The sequence below is a fragment of the Anopheles maculipalpis genome, chromosome 3RL (assembly GCF_943734695.1).
Source record: "Anopheles maculipalpis chromosome 3RL, idAnoMacuDA_375_x, whole genome shotgun sequence".
Taxonomy (NCBI): domain Eukaryota; kingdom Metazoa; phylum Arthropoda; class Insecta; order Diptera; family Culicidae; genus Anopheles; species Anopheles maculipalpis.
The window spans coordinates 28320930-28343025 of NC_064872.1; the positions used below are offsets into that span (position 1 = coordinate 28320930).

Sequence of the window (22096 nt, forward strand, 5' to 3'; positions counted from 1 at the left end):
AGCATAAAAAATATATCCAATTTTGATTCAAGGAATTGTTATTACAATAATCCTCTATTCATGCTCTTTTACTTAGAAATTTATATTTTTTCACAAAATTTGATTATTTCTTTTATTTAGTTGGACAATTCTAACTTTATCTTTCTATCTAAAAGTCGTATGAAACTGACAATTACTTGGTTTTTAAGTTTTAATACACCTTTATTTTACTGCACTTGTAACATAAATTCACAAAATGATGTTGTGCAATTATGTTTCTCATTCACTGGCCCTTTAGAATGCATGTACCATTCTTCACACCACAAATGCACCTGACAAAGACCATCTTACGAATCAGATGTCGCGACACAAGCCGATCTTGCCTGACTCATCGCGCTCGGTCAGGATAAAAACGAAAGACATCACGAAAGGAAGGAAAAACACTCAAACCAAACCATTTTTTCTCTATCGCTGCTTTACCGCCAGCGGAATCTTCCACGCATATGCGGGATCTGATCGGGTATTTCTGAAACAAAAGCAAAGAAAAAACGAAGAATGCGATAGGCGAATTTCACTAACCTATTCCCCGCCCCCCCCCCCCCCCCACGGATCTCTTTCGGGTTTGGTTTGAGTGTTTTACTGATTATTGCAGATCCATGCTACGTTTGCCCTACACCATGGTATTTCCGAGCTTTGTATGGGTCGCCACTCTACACGGGTAGAGTGTTGATTGTATGAAATAAAATCTTGAAAATAAAAATGATTATTTTCAATCACAGTGCCTAGCATAATTTGGCTACAGTACAGGTTCAGATGGGAAGGAGACACTTCGCTTCGCTACGTAGCCGTTATTAATGGTTACGATCATTTCAATGTTGTTTTCGTATTCAAACCAATATAGAGAGAGGAGAGATAATGCTAGTGCTAGTATTTGTTCTCACATGCCACCATACCGTCAAATTCGACCAGGGATCGTCAATAAAACAGTGTGTTGAGCTGATGTGTGCAAAATGTAGCTATCACATTATATAATTGAAAGGAAAGCAAGGCAAAAATAGTTAAAATTAAAATTTAAATAAATTTAAAATAAATTAAAGGCTTTTGGTGGGTTTGATAGGAATATGTCATTACATAAACAAACTTTTTGTTGGGAAAATTAATTCTCACAACAAAAATAATTGCTTTCTAAGACGCAGTGCAATGTTTGTAGCGATCTTTCTTCTCGAAACCATTTTTATGTTTTTGATTTATTTATTTAATTATTTAATTATTTATTTATACAAACATTATTTATTTATTTTTTTATTTACTTATTTATATATTTCTTTATTTTAAGTATTGTCAACACCGCTGTGATGTGCTGACTTTGTATATAAACCAGATTACCAGGGCATTTCTTCCCTGTATTTTGCCTTATCCAGGGGATGGTTAAGCCATTTGTATAATTACGGTTTATATTTAAGCTCCAAATAATAGACCTCCGAACTGTCAACTTTTTTTCAGTGTGCGTTTCTATGATACCTTCGGACAGGAAAACGCGGATAGTTTTTATTCTCTTTAAAAAAAAAAACATTGATGGATCAGAAACATCTTCCTCTTCTTCTTGGCTTAACGACCTTCTCAGGTCATAGCCGGCTATCTAGACTTGTTGACCTCATAGTTAGATAGTCAGTTCTCACAAGGCGGGGTACGATCCGGATGGGATTAGAACCCCAGTTCAATCGTGACCGGTGCCAGACCTTCCCTGTCGGAAACATAAGAAACTCGTTTTACCCATATTTTTTAATAACACCCAAAAGTTCAAAATACGGTAACTCTTTGGCTAATGCGACATTTTATATTCGTGTCATTTAAAGCTTGAATCTCACTGGAAATCATATGCATTATAAGAAAGCATGTTATTCATTAGTTAAATAAAAAAAAGTAATGTTAAAAATGTATCCACCAGTCTATTAGCAATTATCAAATGTCTGAATGCTAAGGTTTGAGATTTACAAATTCAAAATCAATCAAGTTTTGTGATAGTATTTGATAGTCGGAATCATTATGCTCTTTTATTCACAATATATGTACCAACCTGTCCATCCTTACTGCTCAAAATCAAGTTGATCTCAAGCTCAAGTCAATTTATTTGAGTCAGTAGTTGATGACTTTTATTCTTGGCTCAATAGAATCTTTCAGGCCTGGCCTCCCTGTGGTATAGGTGACAGCGGCGCCGGTCTTCAATCGGCAGGAACGGGTTCAAAACCCATCCGGACCGTCCCCTCCTTAGTGAGGACTAACTAACCAACTACGTGGTATCGGCAGTCTAGTAAGTAATTTCGATGGCCGGCATGTTAAGCCAAGAAGAAGAATCGAATATTTCCTAGACTTGCGGATACCACGAAGTTACGGCGTAGTCAAGTAGACCTCACTACGAGGAAAAGGTTCATGATAAGGTAGTGATTGATGATAAAAAATACACACTGTATGCCCATCGTAGGATCGATTCCAACAGTTCCAATCGTCTTTAAACATTTTTAACGTTTTTAACGTTTAAATAAATTATAATAAATTTAAAAGCAGAATTCCCTAATGATTCCTATTTATTCTATCAGAACGGCCTTGCCATAAGGTTCGTAACTATTTTTATTTTTTAATGTGGATAATTATTTTAATTGAAATTGAAAAAACTACATTGTTCACCACTGGCTCCGACAGTGATGTGTGAGATGAGTGGATTTCACCAAGGTTTCGTTCGTGAAGTTTTACCAACCCCTTGCTGAGTCAACGATATTTGCGTATGTGTGTGTAACGGTTTAATTACCCTCAAGTTGGAAACTTTTCTTTGCAGAAAAAATGTTTTAAGAAGAATTAAACGTTATGGCAGATAAAAGCGTGACTTGATCGAAGGGTAACGCTAGCAAGTTGTTCATCAAACGGGCTTTTTTCTCTACAAACGACCGTTCCGATCGTTTTGTCACGTACAGTCATCGTCATCGTGCGCACTCACATCAACGCACCGACGCTTGTTGCATGGGCGAGGCAAGAGTGTATCGCTCACCCTTGTCCGCTCATTTCTTGCGCTCCAACAGTCAATCCTGGCAGCGGCCATGGAAACACACCGTGCCCGAGAACACTGCGCCGTACGTCGCACACATGTCAGCACAATTCGTTTGTGTTTGTGTGTGAGTATGTGTGAAACATTCCCTTAATAGCGCTTACGCCGCTGCTGAATTCGACACCCCGCATGATTGACCGTGCGGCTCCATCGGGGGAAAAAAAACTCTAGCCCAAACGGTGAAGGTATGACAGGATTTTCTGACGTTTCGGGAGCAAAAGCAAAAACCGTTCTCACAAGCGACACACGCAGCGACCTTTCAAGTCGAGTCATCGTCACGATGGTATTAAGGTCCCCACGATCCTCCATTAGAAGTTTTGTCGGTTGTTTTAATTTGTCTCCCTCTGGGGGACATTCATTGTTGGACTGTGTAGTTGGAATGTAGTCTGTGTTGCCCACTATTTACCGTAGAGGTGTCGCCAACGCGCGATGTGCAAAAAGGACATTATAGGTGCAAAAATAGAATGCACACGTCAAAGGCTATGCTGGGATAATGGAGGTGTTGAAAGGATGGAAAAAAACAGGAACAGAGAGACAGCATATATATAGTCTCTGAGTTAGTTAATTCACTCGCTCGCTACATGGTGCAATATAGTGTGGTAATTGTATTACTTGCGAACTAAACACAGAGTTTAACTTTCTATCTCCTGACCTCTGCTATGTATAGACGTCGATTTATGACTGAAATTCGTGAAACGGCTGTTTTATGGTTCCTTTCTCCTCTCTGCAGTCGACCTTATGAAACTCGTTTCCCCGTGCGCTTTCGGGGTGAAAGGATTTATTTGCTGTTTGCTCGTTTGCGTACGATCGTACGATCGTAACATTTCTTTCCATAAAAACTAAAGGCGAATGTCAATGTCATGACTGGAAAGTTTATTAATCAACCAGTTCTGTATTTTTATAAATTATTTTTTAATAGTTATTCTTGTTTTATGATAAATTGAGAAGGAAATCGTTCATGGAAACATTTTTTTTTAACGCCTTCTAACAATTCCTATTGCACTTAGGCGGAAACCTTGTTTTGTGACTGGACTTTAATTACTATTTTAATTCATTATTAATCATTTTTACTAAGAAGAAAGCAATTTTTTTTTGTTAGTTACATGCGAAAATTAAACGAAAAAAGATATTCTTACAAATCAAACCACAGTTGTTTCTTTAAGAAATTTATAATGCCACAAAAATATCTTTACTCTATGCCACGTCGCTTTGCGGCAGTTGTCCGGGACTTCAGCGATAGATGGCAAAAACAATTGTGGAACTTTTTAACTGAAAGGCCACCTATTTGGTCAATTTAATCCTGGTTATAGCCACGACATTATTTAGATATATTCTCCTCTTCAAACCGATCGTGAAATTAGCGATCGAATCACACGTAGGTACTCGTCACAATTGACATGCTCGGATCCCATCAGAATCCTTCTTCATTTCATATATATGTTGATAACATCAATAGTACTATCAATCTCGCAGGTTATTGCCATTCATCCTTAAGAAAAGAACAAGGAGTGTGACATCATTTTAACCAACTGTCAGTCACATTTTTTCGTTGCATGCTCTGGTCGTTTAAAATGGTCGGCCTGCCACATATATAGTCTACCAATCTAAAGACTTTCTCTTTCTTCAGAAGTGTAAGAATCTGATAGATGTTTTTTCTTTCCGGATCATACCTGGTCGACACGAAGTGTATCACAATCGGTGAAGATTTTAAAAGGCCCGAATTGAGCAGGGGAAACGAACCGACTGATTACAAGCCGAACTGATTACCCTCAAATGTTAACGGTACACAGTCAACATCCTGGTGGACCGACCGACCAAGTGACAGCGTAATTGTTTGAACTATCGAACATTTTTATCGCTTTTTACGTTACGTACGTTGTTATCAAGGCAAATGGAAATCAACAAGGCTTGAAGGAATAAAAAAATGGTACAGTTATAGTACAGTAGGATGGTTTTCACAATATTTTCAATCAAACTGTCACATTCGGGTGGTTGACAGATTGCTGCTGCAATCGATTTCAAGGATCCTCGGTATAGGTTTTCATGGACCCTTGGACGATTTACAAATATTCACTCTAAAGATAAAATTTTCCTCTGGAGGAATTATTAGATATGTGCAATTTGCTGCTGATAAAAGGACAAATGAAGGCGAATAACTTCAAGTCTCTATAATTAAACAAACGATCCAACTAATTTGTCGCTGAAAATGTTCAATTTATTATTTCTAGTGGTAGTGCATACCTTCAGGCGTGCACAACCAGGGCATAACTTTGCGTTATGTTGTCAAAGGGAGTAACACACATGTACGTTAGCTTTTATAAATAATTTATGTATTCACTTTATAAGACATCAACTTCAATGATAGAAAAGGCTAAAACATGTTGGTTTTTTTTTATTTCCAGAATCTGTTAGTCATTTGACATCATTCGTAAATTACGCTGATGTTTACGACCAATGAAATGTGCTTAAAAATCAGCACAAATTAACTTAATCTGTAACGCTTAAGGAGCATCAGGATCATTTTTACTCCTGGAAACGATGTACAAAATTATTTCAAAGATTGTAAAAGATGCTCGAACATGTTTATTAAATCATGCTTTGAAATCATTTCTACCATAAAAAGAATGGAAATAAAATGGCTGCAACAACTATATTACCCATTTAATTTAAAATAGCTTTAAACAAACTTAACTGTGTTTCATTACTACCTTCATTAAGAGTAGAATGTTTTCTCCTGAATGTACCCACCCAAAAAAGACGACTCAGCGTTAAACAACACGCATAGCTTGTAACTATCGACAATTTCACACATTTAATCATTTTCCGAAGAGCTTGTACATGTTGGCGTACGTACAACCCATCCAGGCCGAGGCAGAACTGGCTGGGTTAGAGTAATTCTACCCTTTCTTCCATATTGTTTTTCATGTTACTTAAGCTTGCCTCATTGCCAATGACGATAACTTCCACACGCGGCCTCCAACGTTCTCAGTCCAAAGCACCGTCCTACGTCTCAAGGGAGGAAGCTCTTGATACACGCCCCCCCCACACACACACACGCGCCACGCCTGTAGTGTTTCGGTGCGATAAAGCTAAGACTTACAACAAAACCACCCTTACTTTATTATTTTCTACAGTTTCGTACCGTCCCGCAGGTCCATGCGTCTTATTTCTTCAGGGAAACCAATGTTCGTTACCATGGAAAACATGTTCCAAACCTGTTTATTGGGCTTTTTTGCTTGCTAAAGTACTCAAAAGCTCACCGGTGAAGCTTGGTAAAAGCTTCGGTAGCTAAAACTTGAACTGTCATCGTTTGGAAATGGCGATGGAAAACGTGTGAAAATGCGAGGAAAATAATTTATTTTAGTTGGTTAGAATTATTACTAGCAAACCTAGGGTCGCTTATCATCTAGCTTTAGTTTAATTAACGCTTTTATTTTTAAAAAAAAGTATGAACATTATTCTGCTAATCGTTCGTCTTTTCCTATGCATCCTTCTTAATCTTTTATGCCATTAAAAGACGGTTGTTTATCCATTGATCGTGCGGAATTGCTTTCATCTGCTTTGCCACGTTTGCCACCTCCACCGTGGTGCTGTGCGCTTTCTTTTTTTTCTTTCTCTCTCCATCTTCTCTCTTCCCTTTTCGAAAGCCCTTCGATATGCCGCATTTTCTCGTCGGCGGCCAGCGTTGTGGAGAACGTTGTCGATTATTTAATTTTCTCTTTTTCCCACCCAGCATACATCGCGTCATTCGGTGCTTATTTTCCTTCATTTTTCCTCAAGATCCGATTACCGTTAGAAGGGTACGACCTCCCCTTTCTCTCAAGTGCGAAGATCGTTTGATTCGCGCCTGGCCCAACAGTGCGGCGTTGTTGCCAACAACCATTCTCCTGCCCAACGCTTGTAAAAAGGCAATGTGGAGCTGCCTGTTGCATGTGAAAAAACAAAAAACCTCCCAGCGAACAACACTCGCTGCGGAAGCTGTGCAGTGCAAAAACGTATCTACCGGTGACTGTTGGAATAGTGGGCAGCAATTTCATCAATGTACTATTCTGATCGTATCACCCTCGCAAACTTCTCGCCGCCCTCGGGGGTGGCACGATTGTATTGGAAAATGTTATTTTGAAAGAGAGTTCGTAATAGAGAGAGCGAGAGAGAGTGAATATTGGGAGAGTGAAGCACAAATACATGTGCTGGCGAGTTTTTCGGACGTTTAGCAGATGTTTCGTGAAGGATCGAGGAAATAACCAACACTACGAATGGACGAATGTTTTCAAGGGGAGCTCTACTAGGGTTTTACTGTTTTTTATTCGCATGTTAGGAATGATGTTGTTAATTGTGTTAAACAATCTTTTTTTTTTTGTGATTACCAGTGGTTGGGAGATAAACGGACTCGTAAAAGAGAGCTAAAATATTACTCTTTAAGGTATTATATTTTTGAAATGATTATTTATAGTATTTGAAATTTATATAAAAACATTAATATTTGGCCTATGAAAAGTGCCAAAATAATTATAAACCATGAAATATCCAGTGAAGATATTTTTTTATTGTGCTATCTGAGGAGCGATATCTGAAGAACTCTGACAAAAAAAAAGTCAAGTTGACTTGATACACATCCTATCATTCGGAAGTTTTTTTATTCTGAAAATCACAATTTTACAAATATTGGGTTTAATTTTATTGATAAAATTCGATAATTATTCACAAATACACGCTCGAAAATATGAGTGGATTTTTCGAGAATTGAATTTGAGATTTTTAAATAGTTTTAATAAACTTATAATGTTTTATTAGGTTCATCGCGATGTTTTATGATTTCATATTTTTCATTTATTTCCATTTTTTAATGACTTTCTATAGGGAGTCGATTCAAATAATGGAATAATAGAATCATTTAGAGGATTGTTTCAAACAAACAGTGAATTGTTATAAGCCTGTTGTGGATGTTTGCAATCATCTAACGAAATTTTGCAATCACTGTGGGAAAAATTAGCAACGCATTTATGGAATTTCACAATCAGCATTGGCTAATTGTGAAAGCAGAAAATAAAATAAAATAAATAAAATCAACTTCTACAACCGAGTATGCCCGAGTATGAGGCAAAGAAAAAGGAGGAAATGCCTTATCATTATGTTTTTTGTAATTTAGTCATCACAAGCGGTGTTGACAATACGGCATTATATCGTCATAATTAACTATTGATAAATAAAAAGATAATAAAACCAATTTCTGCGCTGAACTCGTTTAAATGTGAACAATCTATGCTGATGCGAACAAACTATTGGAAGTCTTTTTTTCATTTTGCATTTTGTTATTATTAAACAGGAAAGCTCCAAATGATCGCCAGAAATACCACAGCAAATCACATAGTTTCACAGTCAAGTTACAAATTTCGCCGAACCGAATGCAAGAGTCCACTATACGATTGCAAAATTTCATACCAAGCTCACCATATCCTACTATTTTAAAGTTTTTAAATTTATATTTCAGTATGATGGTTATGACTTTTTAGATGAAAAACTCCACTCAGTTAAAAGTTCCATTAAATGGATCAAAACCCTATAAGTATAAAACACTCAATTTATGGTTTTAAATTTTCATTCTAAAGACTTAAAACCCGGAGTTTTTGTTTAAACTTCAACAATTTCAGGCGGTCTTTGCATGTCTTTTTTTTTAAATAAATCCAGATCAAGATCTAGCTTTTTGCGTTTTTAATTTTAATTGTTTTTTATGTATAAGTTCTCGTACGTATTTATATTTTTTACGATGTATAAAATTTCGTTCTTATTTGGTTTAACGAATTGTTGGATGACGCCGGGCATCGAATGACTTTCTAGACTTCTTTTACATAATAATAATACCACGTAGTTGGATGGTCAGGCCACACTTCGGGGAAACTCTGTCCGGATAGGACTTGAACCTCGGTCCTGCCAAGTGGAGACCGTCAGCGCAACCGCCTCGGTCACCGATACGCCCTAGAAGCCGCGTTGTATAAAGACGATGTGCTGTTGATTTTCAAACTTGTTCTTTCCCAACATATTTAATAGTTCCGTTCACTTTTCCTGCTGCAAAATTTATCGCCACATTCCAAACCTTGCACCGGTATAAAACGCTGGCTGACCTGCTTGCGTTAACCTCAGGATCAATTCCATAAAAAGCGAAGCATTTGCTGCAGGAATACCATCAGCAGGGGCTAGTCGTAGCTCGCCTGTACAAGAGAAGATGGTACACGATCTGCAAAAGTTAGCTATGGCTTCAATAGATAGCATGTTGCGGTTTACTTTACGACACTGTGCCACGGCTCCATCGTACTCTTGCTCGTGCTCTCTCTCTCTCTCTTTCTCTTTCTCGTACATACACACTGAATACTCTCCTGGTGTGCCCCAAATGACGGCCCTTCTTTACACGAGGTATGTGTGTTTCTACGTTTGTGTGCTTGCGTAATGGAAAAAGGATATCATCATCATCGTAGTATACTCTCTATATGTCTTCCACTCCAACATCCGTCGATCCACCCCATCCCCCAGAAGGGATGAGATCTCTCCCCAAACACTCCATATCGCTTGTGTGTGCGTACGTGTATGGCGTGTGGAAAAGAGCGCGATCCAGCCTCTTCTTCTCTGACAGACCAGCTAAAATCTCTGACCAACAAAAGAGCAAATCGATACAATGAAACCTATCCCCCCAGGGGAAAATGTAAGCGCGTACGCCATAAGGGTGGAAGAGAAGCACAAATCGACATTGCCAGCCACACGGCATATTTCATCATCGCTATGAAGAGAAGCAAAAATGCGAACCGCTTTTGCAGTGCAGTCTGTTGTGTGCGTGTGTTTTGGGTGTTGGGGCTCTTTTGGGGGAGCACTGTTCAACGTTGTGAGTGAGAGAAAAAAAAAGCGCCAAGTATGAGAGAGCCATTGATGGAGCTTAAGTCTCCACATCTAGGCCAAATGTGCGGTAGATGTAGTGTACCGGGTGCCTTGGGCCGGAGGCAGTGGGGATCCCGTTCGGCTTGGGGTTCGTTCTCTTCGTTGCGCTCTCACTCTCAGCTTTCGCACGAAGTAAGCCACGGACGGCTGTGTGTACTCTTGTGGGTACAACTCAGTAGTAGTTGTACCGCACATCGGGCCAGAAACAGCATCATCCGGCAGGCAGACGGGCAGCAGTAGCACCAGCAACCAGCACTGCAGACGACACACCGCGAAACGCGACGTCCTCAACGTCGCCCAACAAGAGTAGCTCGCGCGAGGTAGTAAAAATCACCGCACACGACGTCGACGCGGTCTTACAGCACGGTACGGAAGTTAGTCTGCACCTCGGCTATCGATCTTCGTTATTATTTTGGGGAAGATGACACTGTCGGTCTGAGTGGGAGCCTGACCTTGGATTTTTATTCTTTCACGTATAGCAGATCGATGGTGTGTGCCCTGGGTTGGTTTGTTGTCTCCAAAGTGCTGAATCGGGCACGATCGATCGAGAGAATCCAACCGCTGTACCAAGAATTCCAATCCCGTTGCTGGGAAGTTCGTTCTGAGCAACGGAAGTTGGTAATGGGACTTGAATGTGGTCCTTCGGACAGGATCACAACGCTATTGTGTACTTAAAGAAAATCTATCTTGAAATACTGCTAACAGTGTGTGGTCCTTAAGACTTTTTTAGAGGAATATGATATGAAATCGACAGTTGTTAGGAGTGGAGTTTAATTATTCAGCAAATAGTTTTAGTGGGTCGTTTGTGCAGACGGTAATCTGGTGAATTTAAAGCTCATGTACTGCAAGTTTTACTAAATTACTGCATTCGATGGGAGGTTCCATAGTGTGGTCCTAACTGGTTGGTCTAACTCGCTAAGTGTAGTGGAAAAAAATCTTCATATTTGATGAAAAAAGCCTAGTAAAATGAAGAATAATATTTACCAATGTAAGTCAAAGTTGCTAGAGCAAAAATATTCTCCAGCAATAATGGCTGCCGTTTCTTGTGTGGTCGCTTGATTGACTAACTTTTTGCATAAATTCGCGCAAACCTTCGCAAAGCTTTTTTTTTGTGGGAAGGTAAAACCATACATCACCAGCATATACCACACACAAGCGTCAGATGATAAGGCCGGGAGAAATGCCAGCTCAACGAGAAGAAGACGCGAATACGGCGCTGCTGACGACGCCGCCCTGGCACACACGAAGAGGTTGCCAGTCGAAGATGTAGTGAAAGTGAGAAAATGGAAAGATAGATGGGCACTTTTCTGAGTGACGAGCTTCAGCTTTTGGCGTGTGTGCTTGAACATCTTTTAGCTCCGGATGTACGACTTATTGCGTTCATACTAGTACCTAAGTTACGATAGTGTATAAAGTTGATAGCTTGTGCTTTATGCATTAAAACTTGTTAATAAATCTAATTTGTTGTTTACTCTTTCATTGCAGATATTGTAAACTTTTTAATCGACTTGTTACGGAACTGTAATAGTGAGTGTGTATGTCAAAAGTTAGGCTAAAGTTTGTACAAAAAGTGATCCAAAGTGTTAACGAGATCAGTTAAATTTGGAGCCTTAAAATAAACAATTCCAAAATTTCATAAAGTGAATGACTAAAACAGTTGTCGCTCGGAAAGGACAGAAGTGTGTGCTAGTGCGTATGTGAACGTGTTAAGATATTGTACGGAATATGGCATAACGATGCTTCCCGCTTCGAGCTGCTTGCAGTCTTCTATTATTTATTTTATCGTTTTACTTCTCGAACTACCACTGAGCCTCAGCAGCTTAGGCCATCGTTTGAGAACACGATCGACGAGCATAAACAATCGTATAATAGACCATCAGCAGCACGTCACGAATGAGAAGTATTACTCGGGGTATCAACCTGTTACCTGCCATACTTCCGGCACATCTGTCTCCTGCAGAAGAGCATCCACTGAGACTCAAGAGTTCTACAGGTTCCCTGGACTTAGGGCTACAGGGTACAGCACAGCAGCATGCTGAAACCGTTAAAAGACCTGCTTACCTATTTGCAAAGAAATGCTAACAGTTCAAACATATTCGGGTAAGAATTTAGTGCAGTAGCAGAAAAGTAGTAGCATAGATTGTCCTTACTAACAACTAACGAACGCTTGTTTTGTAGGTTAACAACACAAGCAACTACCACCATAATGGGACCAAACGAAAATCCCAGAATCGACGAAGCGATGATTGAAAACGATGAGCTGGCAATAGAGGACGGTGATCCATTGAACGATCCGCTCGCTTTGGACGATTATTCAGGCACGGAGTTGAACGTGTCCAGCGCAAGTCTTACCAGTGAGGACGACGATGGTCTCTCGTCTGGCAAGATAATCCTAGTCGACGTGACTACACTAAAGCCCAAAGAACATCAGGATGAGATTGAAACGGATGATGTGGAAGAGCTCATACCAAGAGTTCAAATTCAAGCGGTGGATCTAGAGAATGAGGAAGAACCAAGTGCGGACTTGTCAAACGGATCCGTTGAGGTGATTGAGTTGGAGGAAGTAGAGGAGGATGGTACCGGCGAGAGTAGTGCTGATAAAATTGTTACACAGACAGACGCTGAGAGTGTGCGGTCGAACAACTGCAGCAAGCTTAATTCGTACACAATCGTCACGAACGGTGTAAGGGTGGCGTCTCCTTTGCCGGATGATGACGTTGAAGAAGGCGCACTTGGTGAGAAAAATGTTCTGGTTGAAAACTTTACCGATGATGTCTCGCAACCGAGGCCTGTCGAGAGAACGGCCGAACAAATGCAGACCGCCAATGAAGGTGAAGAGGAAGAAGAAGCAAGTGATGGATCGGATTCTGGATTGGGATTGGAACCGTCGCGTAGTGTGGCTCCATGCGGCACCAGTACCACCAGCAGTGGCAGTAATAGTAGTAGCAATAGTCCACTGCAGCGACCACCAATAAAAAGCAGTCTAAAGCGACGCTCGGAACCACTGGACACTAGTGCGTCCGTGCAGCAGGAAAATGAGGACGGAGTTAGTAGTCAGAAAAGGCCCAAAAAGGGCATCACCTTCGAAGGTGTGACGGTGTATTACTTTCCTCGTATTCAAGGCTTTGGCTGTGTCCCTTCGCAGGGTGGTTGTACATTGGGCATGGAATTTCAGCATGTTCACTCTAGGTAAGTGATTGCATTAATAAAATTTCTTTCTAAATTGCTGACACATATTATTTTTTTCAATCAACCGCACGCACAGGCGATTAACACTTTCGGAGCATTCCGCCGAACAGCGGAAGGTGCATCGACAGCAAAATCAGGAGCTAAACCCTCGCAGTTCCTCCAGCGAAGATACGAGCAGTGAGGAAGAGCCTAGTGAGAGCGGTTCCGAGGCAGAAAGTGAATCGTACGGGTTTTTGCAACCAGTTTCAACTCGGCAACGGCGAGCACTATTAAAAGCGGCAGGTGTGCGTAAGATCGATCCGACAGAGAAGGACGACTGTCGTGAGATACGTACGTCGCGTGAAGTTTGTGGTTGTACGTGCCGGGGTTATTGTGATCCGAGCCGATGTGCGTGCAGCTTGGCCGGTATCAAATGTCAGGTGGATCGACCCAACTTTCCCTGTGGCTGTACACTGGAGGGTTGTGCGAATACGGCCGGGCGTGTCGAGTTTAATCCGGGGCGCGTTCGGACCCACTTTTTGCACACCATTATGAAGTTAAGGATGGAGGGAGATGATGGGAAAGCTTTGGAAGCAGGAAGTGGAGGTGCATTGATGCCCCGGACGAGTAGTAATGCAACTGCGAGTGATACAAATGACAGTGGTTATGTGATAGGTAGTGAAAAAAATTGGTCCAATGGTCCTGTACGATTACCACCGAGTATGGTTGGTACTTACGCGACAGGAATTCATCCAGGTCCTTCCACGACGAGTAACGAAATGGTTGATGGGATCGGGTCAATGCATCCAGTGCCGAGTATGGTTCATCATCATTCGCATCTCGCACATCACCAGCCACTGATGGACGGTTTACACCTGCAACCGTCGCATCTGCATCATCTATCCCATCAAGCCTCGCCGTATGTCAACCACCACGGAACAGATCCTTCGCTCCAGAACTATTTGGTTGCGTCGTCCTCAAACGCCTCGCATCTACACGGTGGTTCTGTCGTACCATCAGCAGTCTCAGCATCGGACCCGACACAAGATCTACACTATCCTTTCCGAGATTATTACGGAGGGCTTGAAGGAGCAGCTTCAGGAGGCGAAAGCACCCATCCACCGGGAATGCCACTGCATCAGCTCCCTTCTTGCGCCAATGCTACCGAACCGCCTTCGTCGCTTCACGCTGACATGTATTATAGAGGGAACTATAGCAGTTTCGTGGATGGCAGAGCTAGTACAACGGCAAATCTGGACGCTTACCGGCAAGAATCAATGGTGCCCTTACACATACCCAACACTGGGCACGATCGGTTGCTACCGGGTGCGTCAAATTCCTTCGCAAGCCACCCTGACCAACACACGACGCCAGGCAACTTGCCAAGTTTGCGACCGCAAGAACCAGACTGTGCCAACGAACCGTGTGTGTCCAGCGTGCCGAAAGTGCCTCAACCAGTCGTTAGTAGTAAAGAGTCCACAACAACCACGGCTATAGTATCGCTCAGTAATGCACCTGCACAAGATGCGATGATTCAATCTTTTTCATCAGTGCCACTCACGGTCTCCACTACAGAAAGTTGTGATCTCAACGTAACTGTCATCAGTGACAATTCTCTCAGCCCAAACGAGCTAGATACGAGCGGAGAGGTGACGTTCGTAGAGTGTGACGATAGGCCTAGAAACGGTAGTGTGATCATTGATGATGAGGATGATGATGTTGAAGAAGTGAGTTTTTCGAGGCGTAAAGACAGGAACAAGAACAATTCTCGAGTGAGCAGTTTCATCGATCTAACCGCACCGCAGGCCGATAACACTGGGCGTCTGGAAGCCATTAATGATTTACTAGAAAACAGTCGAAACGCGCTCAGCATCGTGCGTCGATCGATTATAGCGGAGGAGGATGACGAGTTGCGCGATTTTCAACATCCTCCAGTGGAACCACCGATCGCCATAATCCATGTCGACGATGATGATGACGATGTTGATGAGACCCAGGATTGCATATTGAGCAGTGCTCTATTGCCGGAACGATCGAGACGATATGGCGATGGCGGCCAGACATTAGTACAAAGTCCTGCCATTTTGGCGCGACCAGTTACGAATGGCACCATCGGGAATGGTCACGAACGGCAGCAGCAGAAGCGGAAGCGATGTTCCATCTCGATTGGAGAAGAATCCGATGCGTCGTTTCGGAAGATGTTACAAAATGGTTCTGCAGCTCCACTAGTGACGGAAGAGCTTGTGCCTACGGTTTCTAGTTCGTCAGGTTTGATGTCCGCTTCCGTAAACTCATCGGGTGCGGTTGCGACCCTGGAGCCTACTGAAAATCTATGTGAAATTATTAAAAACAGTATCGTCGAAACGGCCGTGTCACATTGAACAGTAAAACGTGCGATTAGGTTGAAGGCATAGAGGAATGAAAAACCTTCCGATATTATATGATTCCACATCTTGAGGACTGAAGGATAGCGTTTGTTTTAATCGTAAGCTGTATTAATTATTTGCAAATAGCTCACGTAACTATTTTTTATTTTTCGTACAGATCACGCCAAATCTGTCAAATAGGGCACAGAGGGTTCAGTTAAAATGGTCAAAAAAGAAAAGTTTTTCGTTCAAAATTTCAATCGATCGATTCTGATCACGCTTCTGCTTCCAAATTGAAGTCTGTTATTCGTTTCGTTACCTTCTTTTTATGGATATAATAATTTCGTTTCATCTTGTTGGTAAAACGAAAACGCAAAAGTTCTGTTTAATGATTATTTTTGTTCTTTACTTATCACTTAACAGTTCAGTTGAACACGTTTTCCATTGTTTCCAAAGAACATACCTTAAAGCACTTTTAGGATCGTTGTGTTCGCCCACCGTACGCTCATCACGGTTTTTTCTGAAAGGTTATTTCACAACAAATTGCACAGTAAACTAGACTACCGAAAGCATGTGCGTTATTTGAACTTCGATAAGAAATAACTTAATTCATTTCGAAATATCAGCAATGGCGTAGAGTTTGAAATGGAGCAGGGAGCATGTTTAGTCCGAACATCCCTTAAACTGTATGAATTTAGAATGCAATGTGCGCACATGCAGCAAATAGGAACTTGAATGTGTATTGTACTGTAAATAAGAATCACCTCTAGTGTAACCGTGAACATTCGTCTAGGACAGGCGGAAATGTGTAATTAATAGAGAAACCGTGATGCTGATGTATGGATTCCAAAATACAAAACGAATAATACAAACAGATACACAAACAAACAAGCAAGTTGTTTCAAATTTCGTACGTTGAACAATTGATGGAACTCCGAATCATTTCGAGGCTGAGCATCCAAGATCAGCTACAATACGTCTGCACCAAGGGAAAGCTGATGATAGGTCGGCTGAAGCATTTAGCGCGTGGCCTCGACGTCCCGGTCCCGTAGATATGGTGGTCCGAATTTAATCTATACGTCTCAGCGAGATCGCTTCGGCCTAGACTCGTCGTCGTTTTCTCCCTGATCCCTTTTCGGCTATGCGTCTAGAATGTTGTTTCTGGTCGCTTTGAAGCATAGAAGTCGCGTCTTGTATTCATAAATTATATTCATCATGTACGCCCTACCTCGTATTGAGGGTATCGTAACGTTTTCCATGTTATAGCGGAAACTACAGGACTAGCTTTGATCGGGCCATTTCTAGTCCGTCGAATGTTTAAAAATTTTATTCCCTCTTAGGGCGTAATAGCAGCAGGATTCTTTTGATATGACTTTCAAATACTTAAAAGACGCCAAGAAGCTTGCATTACAATGAATGCAGTAGTTGGGTTGGGTAAATTTAGAACACCGACGAAGAAATATTAACAAAAATTTTGAATAAAAATTAGCAAAAAAACCTTTTGAAAACAAATTGAACAACTAGGTAAAGATGAGAGTTAATAGATGCATGAAAGAAACATTACTCTTATTAATCGTTGCATGCATACGTTCCCAAGCTTGTATTTTAGTTGACGGAAGGCTTGCTATTTTCAAAACTACTTTCGCCTAAACAAGGAACAGACCGAATTTAGGACACATCGAGCATAATGTAACTTTGATCGCAATTAGGATCAACTCAGTCTTTTTCCTTGAGAAGTGTTGTAGATATTGGCACTATTTTCTCTCAAAAATTGAGATACTAAACATTACTCACCTTAATGGATGATGCTAAAATTCTGAAGGGTCGAACAGCTAGAGGTTGTGCATATTGAAAGCAATATGTTACCTCATCAACTTTGTAGCTATGAAAATAATATATATTCTTGTGATGGTTGGAATTTGTACACACCTTTCTACATTATCAGTATACGGCGAGAGATTTTTCAAATTCAACTGCCACACAAAATTCTTCAACGTATGAAACCGCATATGATTGTTTTCAATATTGCACAACAAATCATATTCACCAGCAAAGTTACACCATAGTATCAGAAAACCAGATGATGGTATCAGATAACCAGAAGGCAGGCAGGGATCATGAATTGTAGCAAATGACGGCGTTCAACGAAGAGCGATAACGAGGAATTCTGCAATATGAGAAACTGTCGTTTCCATATTCAATGATGGTCTTGAATTGCACCAGTTCAGACGGGTTTATCCTGGTTCCGGTGCGGTGCGTGATGTAAAGATGAGTTGTTCTATAAACAGCATTGCTTGTATTCTATATCATCTTCATCAGCAATCTTGGTTTTCTCTCCAGAAAGTCTGAATGAGTTTCTGTAGTTTTCTCATCAAACTGCGTAGAAGGCATGTTCGATAGGGGAAGTTATCTTAAAGATACGTTAAGGTTTACTTAGTTTAATGTTCAAGAAATAAAATTAAGAATATTCAATCGAAGGAATGCTTTTTTATATTCGACGAGGATATCTTCATAGACACCCATGGAACCATCCATTGAATATTGATTCTTACCGACTAAAACCTCCTCGAACCTTTCGTCACTCATTTCCAGCTAACCAACGAACGAGTGTATGATATTGAGAATGAGTGGTATAGATGATTTTTGCTGTGGGCAAATCGTCATGAAACCGCACTGTCATAACTTGGTGCGGGTTCTCGGGCGTCTTAGCCTCACAATCACCGTTGATAGCCGTAGCATGCTCTTTCGCGAAGATCATAACCATCGCTACAGTATACAACCGGGATCTTAATGAATAGCATGGTATTCCCGGCTGACATCCTGCTCCCTGGACTATTCTCAGCCGTACCTCTTTCAATGCAAAAACGTCGCTGCTGCAGGTGTGTAAGGATCACCCTCATTGTTTCCGTTTCCGACTGGAGTACATCAGGGCTATGATGTTCTCAATGATGAACTCTTCTCCAACTTCGATGTTCATGTGACGTTCCGCGTCGATCAAGCGAGAGCACTCGAACACCACATGTAACGGTACCTTTCTGAGATCTAGACATTTAGGGCAGTGTGTCTCCTAAATCAGTTTCAAACGCTCAAAGTGACGTTGGAAGAAGCCGTGCCCAGTCAATAGCTGAGTTGTGAAGAACACGCATCGACTCCAAAACAAAGAGAAATCCAAGATGCCACTTCTGGTATGAGACGGCGCGTCCATGAGACTTGTGCTGACCCTTCCTACTCATACTGGTCACTGCTGAATTGAAACCACCCTATCGAAGGAATGCTTAAGGATACTCGATTGACATTTCTTCAATATATTCGAAGGTCTAAAGACATACATACTCTGTATTCTGAGATTAGGATTGTTGCTTTAGTATAATTCAGCCTAAACCCTTTTAGTCATTCAGTACTAATCTGCTTGATCATGGCCGGCCATTTTTGTTGTAATCATGGCTACTATGTTTATTCATACAACTAACTGCATGGCATCCTCTGGACCGTGTTCCCCAGGACTGAAGATACGTTTGGCGACAAGGACACTGTTTCGATTCTTTAGAATTTTAACGCGAAAGAACACTTGTTTACTTTGTTGTCGATTTTTTCGCTCTTGCACTCTACACAATTGTTGATCATTCAGTGAACGCGTGATATACATTACTGAACAAGGGAAAAGAAGCGCTCGCCATCTGGTCAATCACAAAAATGACGCTAAACGTGACGCTAAACACTGTTATCAAGCAAGCGAACGTGTACCTTATGAACATTTCTCTACATTGCCATCCCAGATAAGTTCCCAATACACGTTCCCTAGTGACGAAATGCTTTTTTTAGCCAAAAAAGTACAATAAATTACATCATCCGTACCCAATCGGTACCAGGAGGGGAATGATAGTGGCCGATAAGATAATTCCCTCCCAAAACCCTCGTTTCCGTCACAACGCGCACACACCGGATGCAAGTAGGTTCTTGTTGTTCCGCAAACTAAAGACATCCTTGGACCGATGCTCATTAGCGTCATATTCGGATGCAGCGGTGTCATCGTTGCTCGTGGTAAGCAACGGAACAAGGGGTAGAGAAGGTATCTCGTGGTAGCGTGGTACCGTTTTTAATCTCACAAACACCAAAAAGCGGTACCGTGGGGCGCCGATAAAAGCGACACCGAACACAATAGCCACCCTTTAAAAGGGTTTTGCCTGTGGTGTCCGAATACGACGTGTTGTGGACACTACCGAACAGGGAGCGTGCAATTGCGCGACATTATCCGCCGAACAGAACACGAGAGTGGTCGGTCTACTGTTACGAACAGCAGCGTTCGATTAGCGTTGCGTAGAGAAGCGTACGTGTTTGCACGATATTGTGTGTTCATCGAGAGTGAAAGTTGCTGAAGCGTTTGTGTGTGACGCGAGTTTAATTGTTGGAAAGGAAAATTTTAAATTTCCAATACAAACAAAATGGCACCCTTACGTTGGGCTATCGTTAGTGCTGGTACGATCTCGCACGATTTCGCCTGTGCCGTGTCCACATTACCAGCGACGGACCATCAGGTGGTTGCTGTCGGTGCCCGTGGGCTTGAAAATGCACGCAAATTCGCCGAACTGCACGGTATACCACGGTTCTACGAAGGATATGAGCCGATCGCAAAGGATCCGGAAGTGGGTAAGTGAAAGCAGCCAGCCTGTTGCTTGATACCGTACTCTGCTGAGCAAAAATAGATCACTTTCCTCAAACAGTGAAGAGCCAATGCTCGCCCTCATCTCACACCGTTAACACTCATCTCACAGATAAATCTCACGCGGAGGCATTATTAATCAAAGCGTTTTATTTGCTCCTGCTGAAGACGTCGTGTACGTCGGAACGGTCAACAATGCGCACTACGAGGTCAGCCGTATGATGTTGGAAGCCGGCAAGCACGTCCTTTGTGAGAAGCCTTTGTGTGTAAATCGCGGCCAGGCCCGGGCCCTGCTTGACTTTGCCCGCGAACGGGGTCTCTTCTGCATGGAAGCGATCTGGTCACGGTTTTTCCCGAGCTACATCCATCTGCGGGAACGGATCGCGCGGGGCGATTTGGGACGCATCGAGCGGGTGGAGGTGCAGTTCGGCTTTCCGCTCACACACGTCGAGCGTGTGCGGATGAAGAGTCTCGGTGGTGGTACCGTGCTGGACCTGGGTGTGTACACGATCCAGGTGGCGATGTGGGCATTCCAGGCGGAACCGGTAAAGATCGATGCGGCTGGACAGTTGAACGATGAGGGTGTGGATGTTGGCATAACGGCGACGCTTCACTTCCCTGGGGGTGGCGTGGCCAATATTAAGACCAGCGCTATCGACAAGCTGTCCAACACGGCCGTTATCATTGGCACAAAGGGATCGATTACAGTGCGTATCAAAACGGCAACACTCATGCACGGGAGCGATATTTATAGTAAAATAATTTTCATTTTTCAGCTCCACGATTTTTGGTGTCCCATCGAGCTAACGGACATTGATGGTACTGTGCGCTCGTACCCACTGCCACCGTCCAAGGTGGAATGCATTCTGCTCAACAGTATCGGACTGCGGTATGAGGCGGAGGAAACGCGTCGACGCATCTTGGCCGGAGAGCTTGAGTCACCGTCTGTGTCGCACAAGGACAGTTTGGCCATTGCCGGTGTGCAGGACTCAATCCGGAAGCAAATCGGTGTAGAAATGCCGGAAGACTACATCTTTAAAAACTAGACCATACGGATGGATGCGAGCGAACAAAGAATATTCTTTGTGGAGGAGAATTTGTAAAAAAAAACTATTCTTATTATTATAGCAGTTGAGTGTCTTCTTTGTTGTGGGAATGTTTGAAAAAGAGGTTTAAGTGTATATCCTATGCCTTGTGAATATGCTCTTGTCAGTAAAGAAGTTTTATTGACACCGGAGTATTGGTTTTACTAATTTAATTTATGGTTCTGTTATTTATGACGAAGAATTCATGTCAAATCATCATCAAATAACATGCTTTTCGTGCTGCATATAATTTAAAAGGCTTTCATCTCTGGTTTATTTGGGCGTCTGTACAACTAGACAATCGGTCCAAATGTTACTCGTGTTACACTTAATGTAAGGAAATAAAATTTCCTCTGATACTTGGACAACTTTCTCACTTATTCCCAACTTGAAGAAGCTTGTGGTGGTATTGATTCTGACAATGAATCTTGATACTTTTTAGTTCTTTGGTCAACGAGATCTGTCCACACATTAAGGTCTTGGAAGCTTCTTAGATGCCAAGGTCTCTTGATAGATGACTGACTGATCTGATTACAAAGACTCTAGGTTTCTTTGGAAGACACTAAGTCCATCTCAAGACAAAGTCTTTTCGACTATCAAGTCTCTTGGTTTATGAGATGTGGACGAAAGAGTCGTTCGGTCAACAACGAACATCGGATGGCTGGATCTTTATATAGAAGATGAACTTCAGATAATATAATCCTCTTGGAAGACGAGCAACAATTGACGACAAGACTTCTTGAATGACGAAGCATCTTCTATTACAAGGTGTGTCCTGAAAATTCTCTTGGTAGACGAGAACTCTTACATG

At 41.8% G+C, this 22096-nt stretch overlaps 4 protein-coding genes across 4 annotated transcripts in view; 2 read left to right on the top strand and 2 right to left on the bottom strand.

Annotated features, from left to right (window-relative positions):
* LOC126565809 (DNA ligase 1) overlaps positions 1-22096 on the bottom strand; it is a 390847-nt gene that overhangs the window by 343010 nt on the left and 25741 nt on the right. The gene's annotated exons all lie outside the window — the stretch shown is intronic.
* The window catches only part of LOC126564831 (SPRY domain-containing SOCS box protein 3), a 321084-nt gene that overhangs the window by 60141 nt on the left and 238847 nt on the right, over positions 1-22096 (bottom strand). The window lies entirely within an intron of this gene.
* LOC126563951 (uncharacterized) lies at positions 11860-15555 on the top strand. Its single transcript, XM_050220818.1, has 3 exons — positions 11860-12106; positions 12185-13195; positions 13272-15555. The coding sequence occupies exons 1-3, from the start codon at positions 12039-12041 to the stop codon at positions 15553-15555; spliced, it is 3363 nt and encodes a 1120-aa protein (XP_050076775.1). The 5' UTR covers positions 11860-12038.
* Positions 19983-21246, top strand: LOC126564997 (trans-1,2-dihydrobenzene-1,2-diol dehydrogenase-like). The gene is made up of 3 exons (XM_050222132.1): positions 19983-20187; positions 20369-20907; positions 20977-21246. Exons 1-3 carry the CDS (start codon positions 19983-19985, stop codon positions 21244-21246), a joined length of 1014 nt encoding a protein of 337 aa, XP_050078089.1.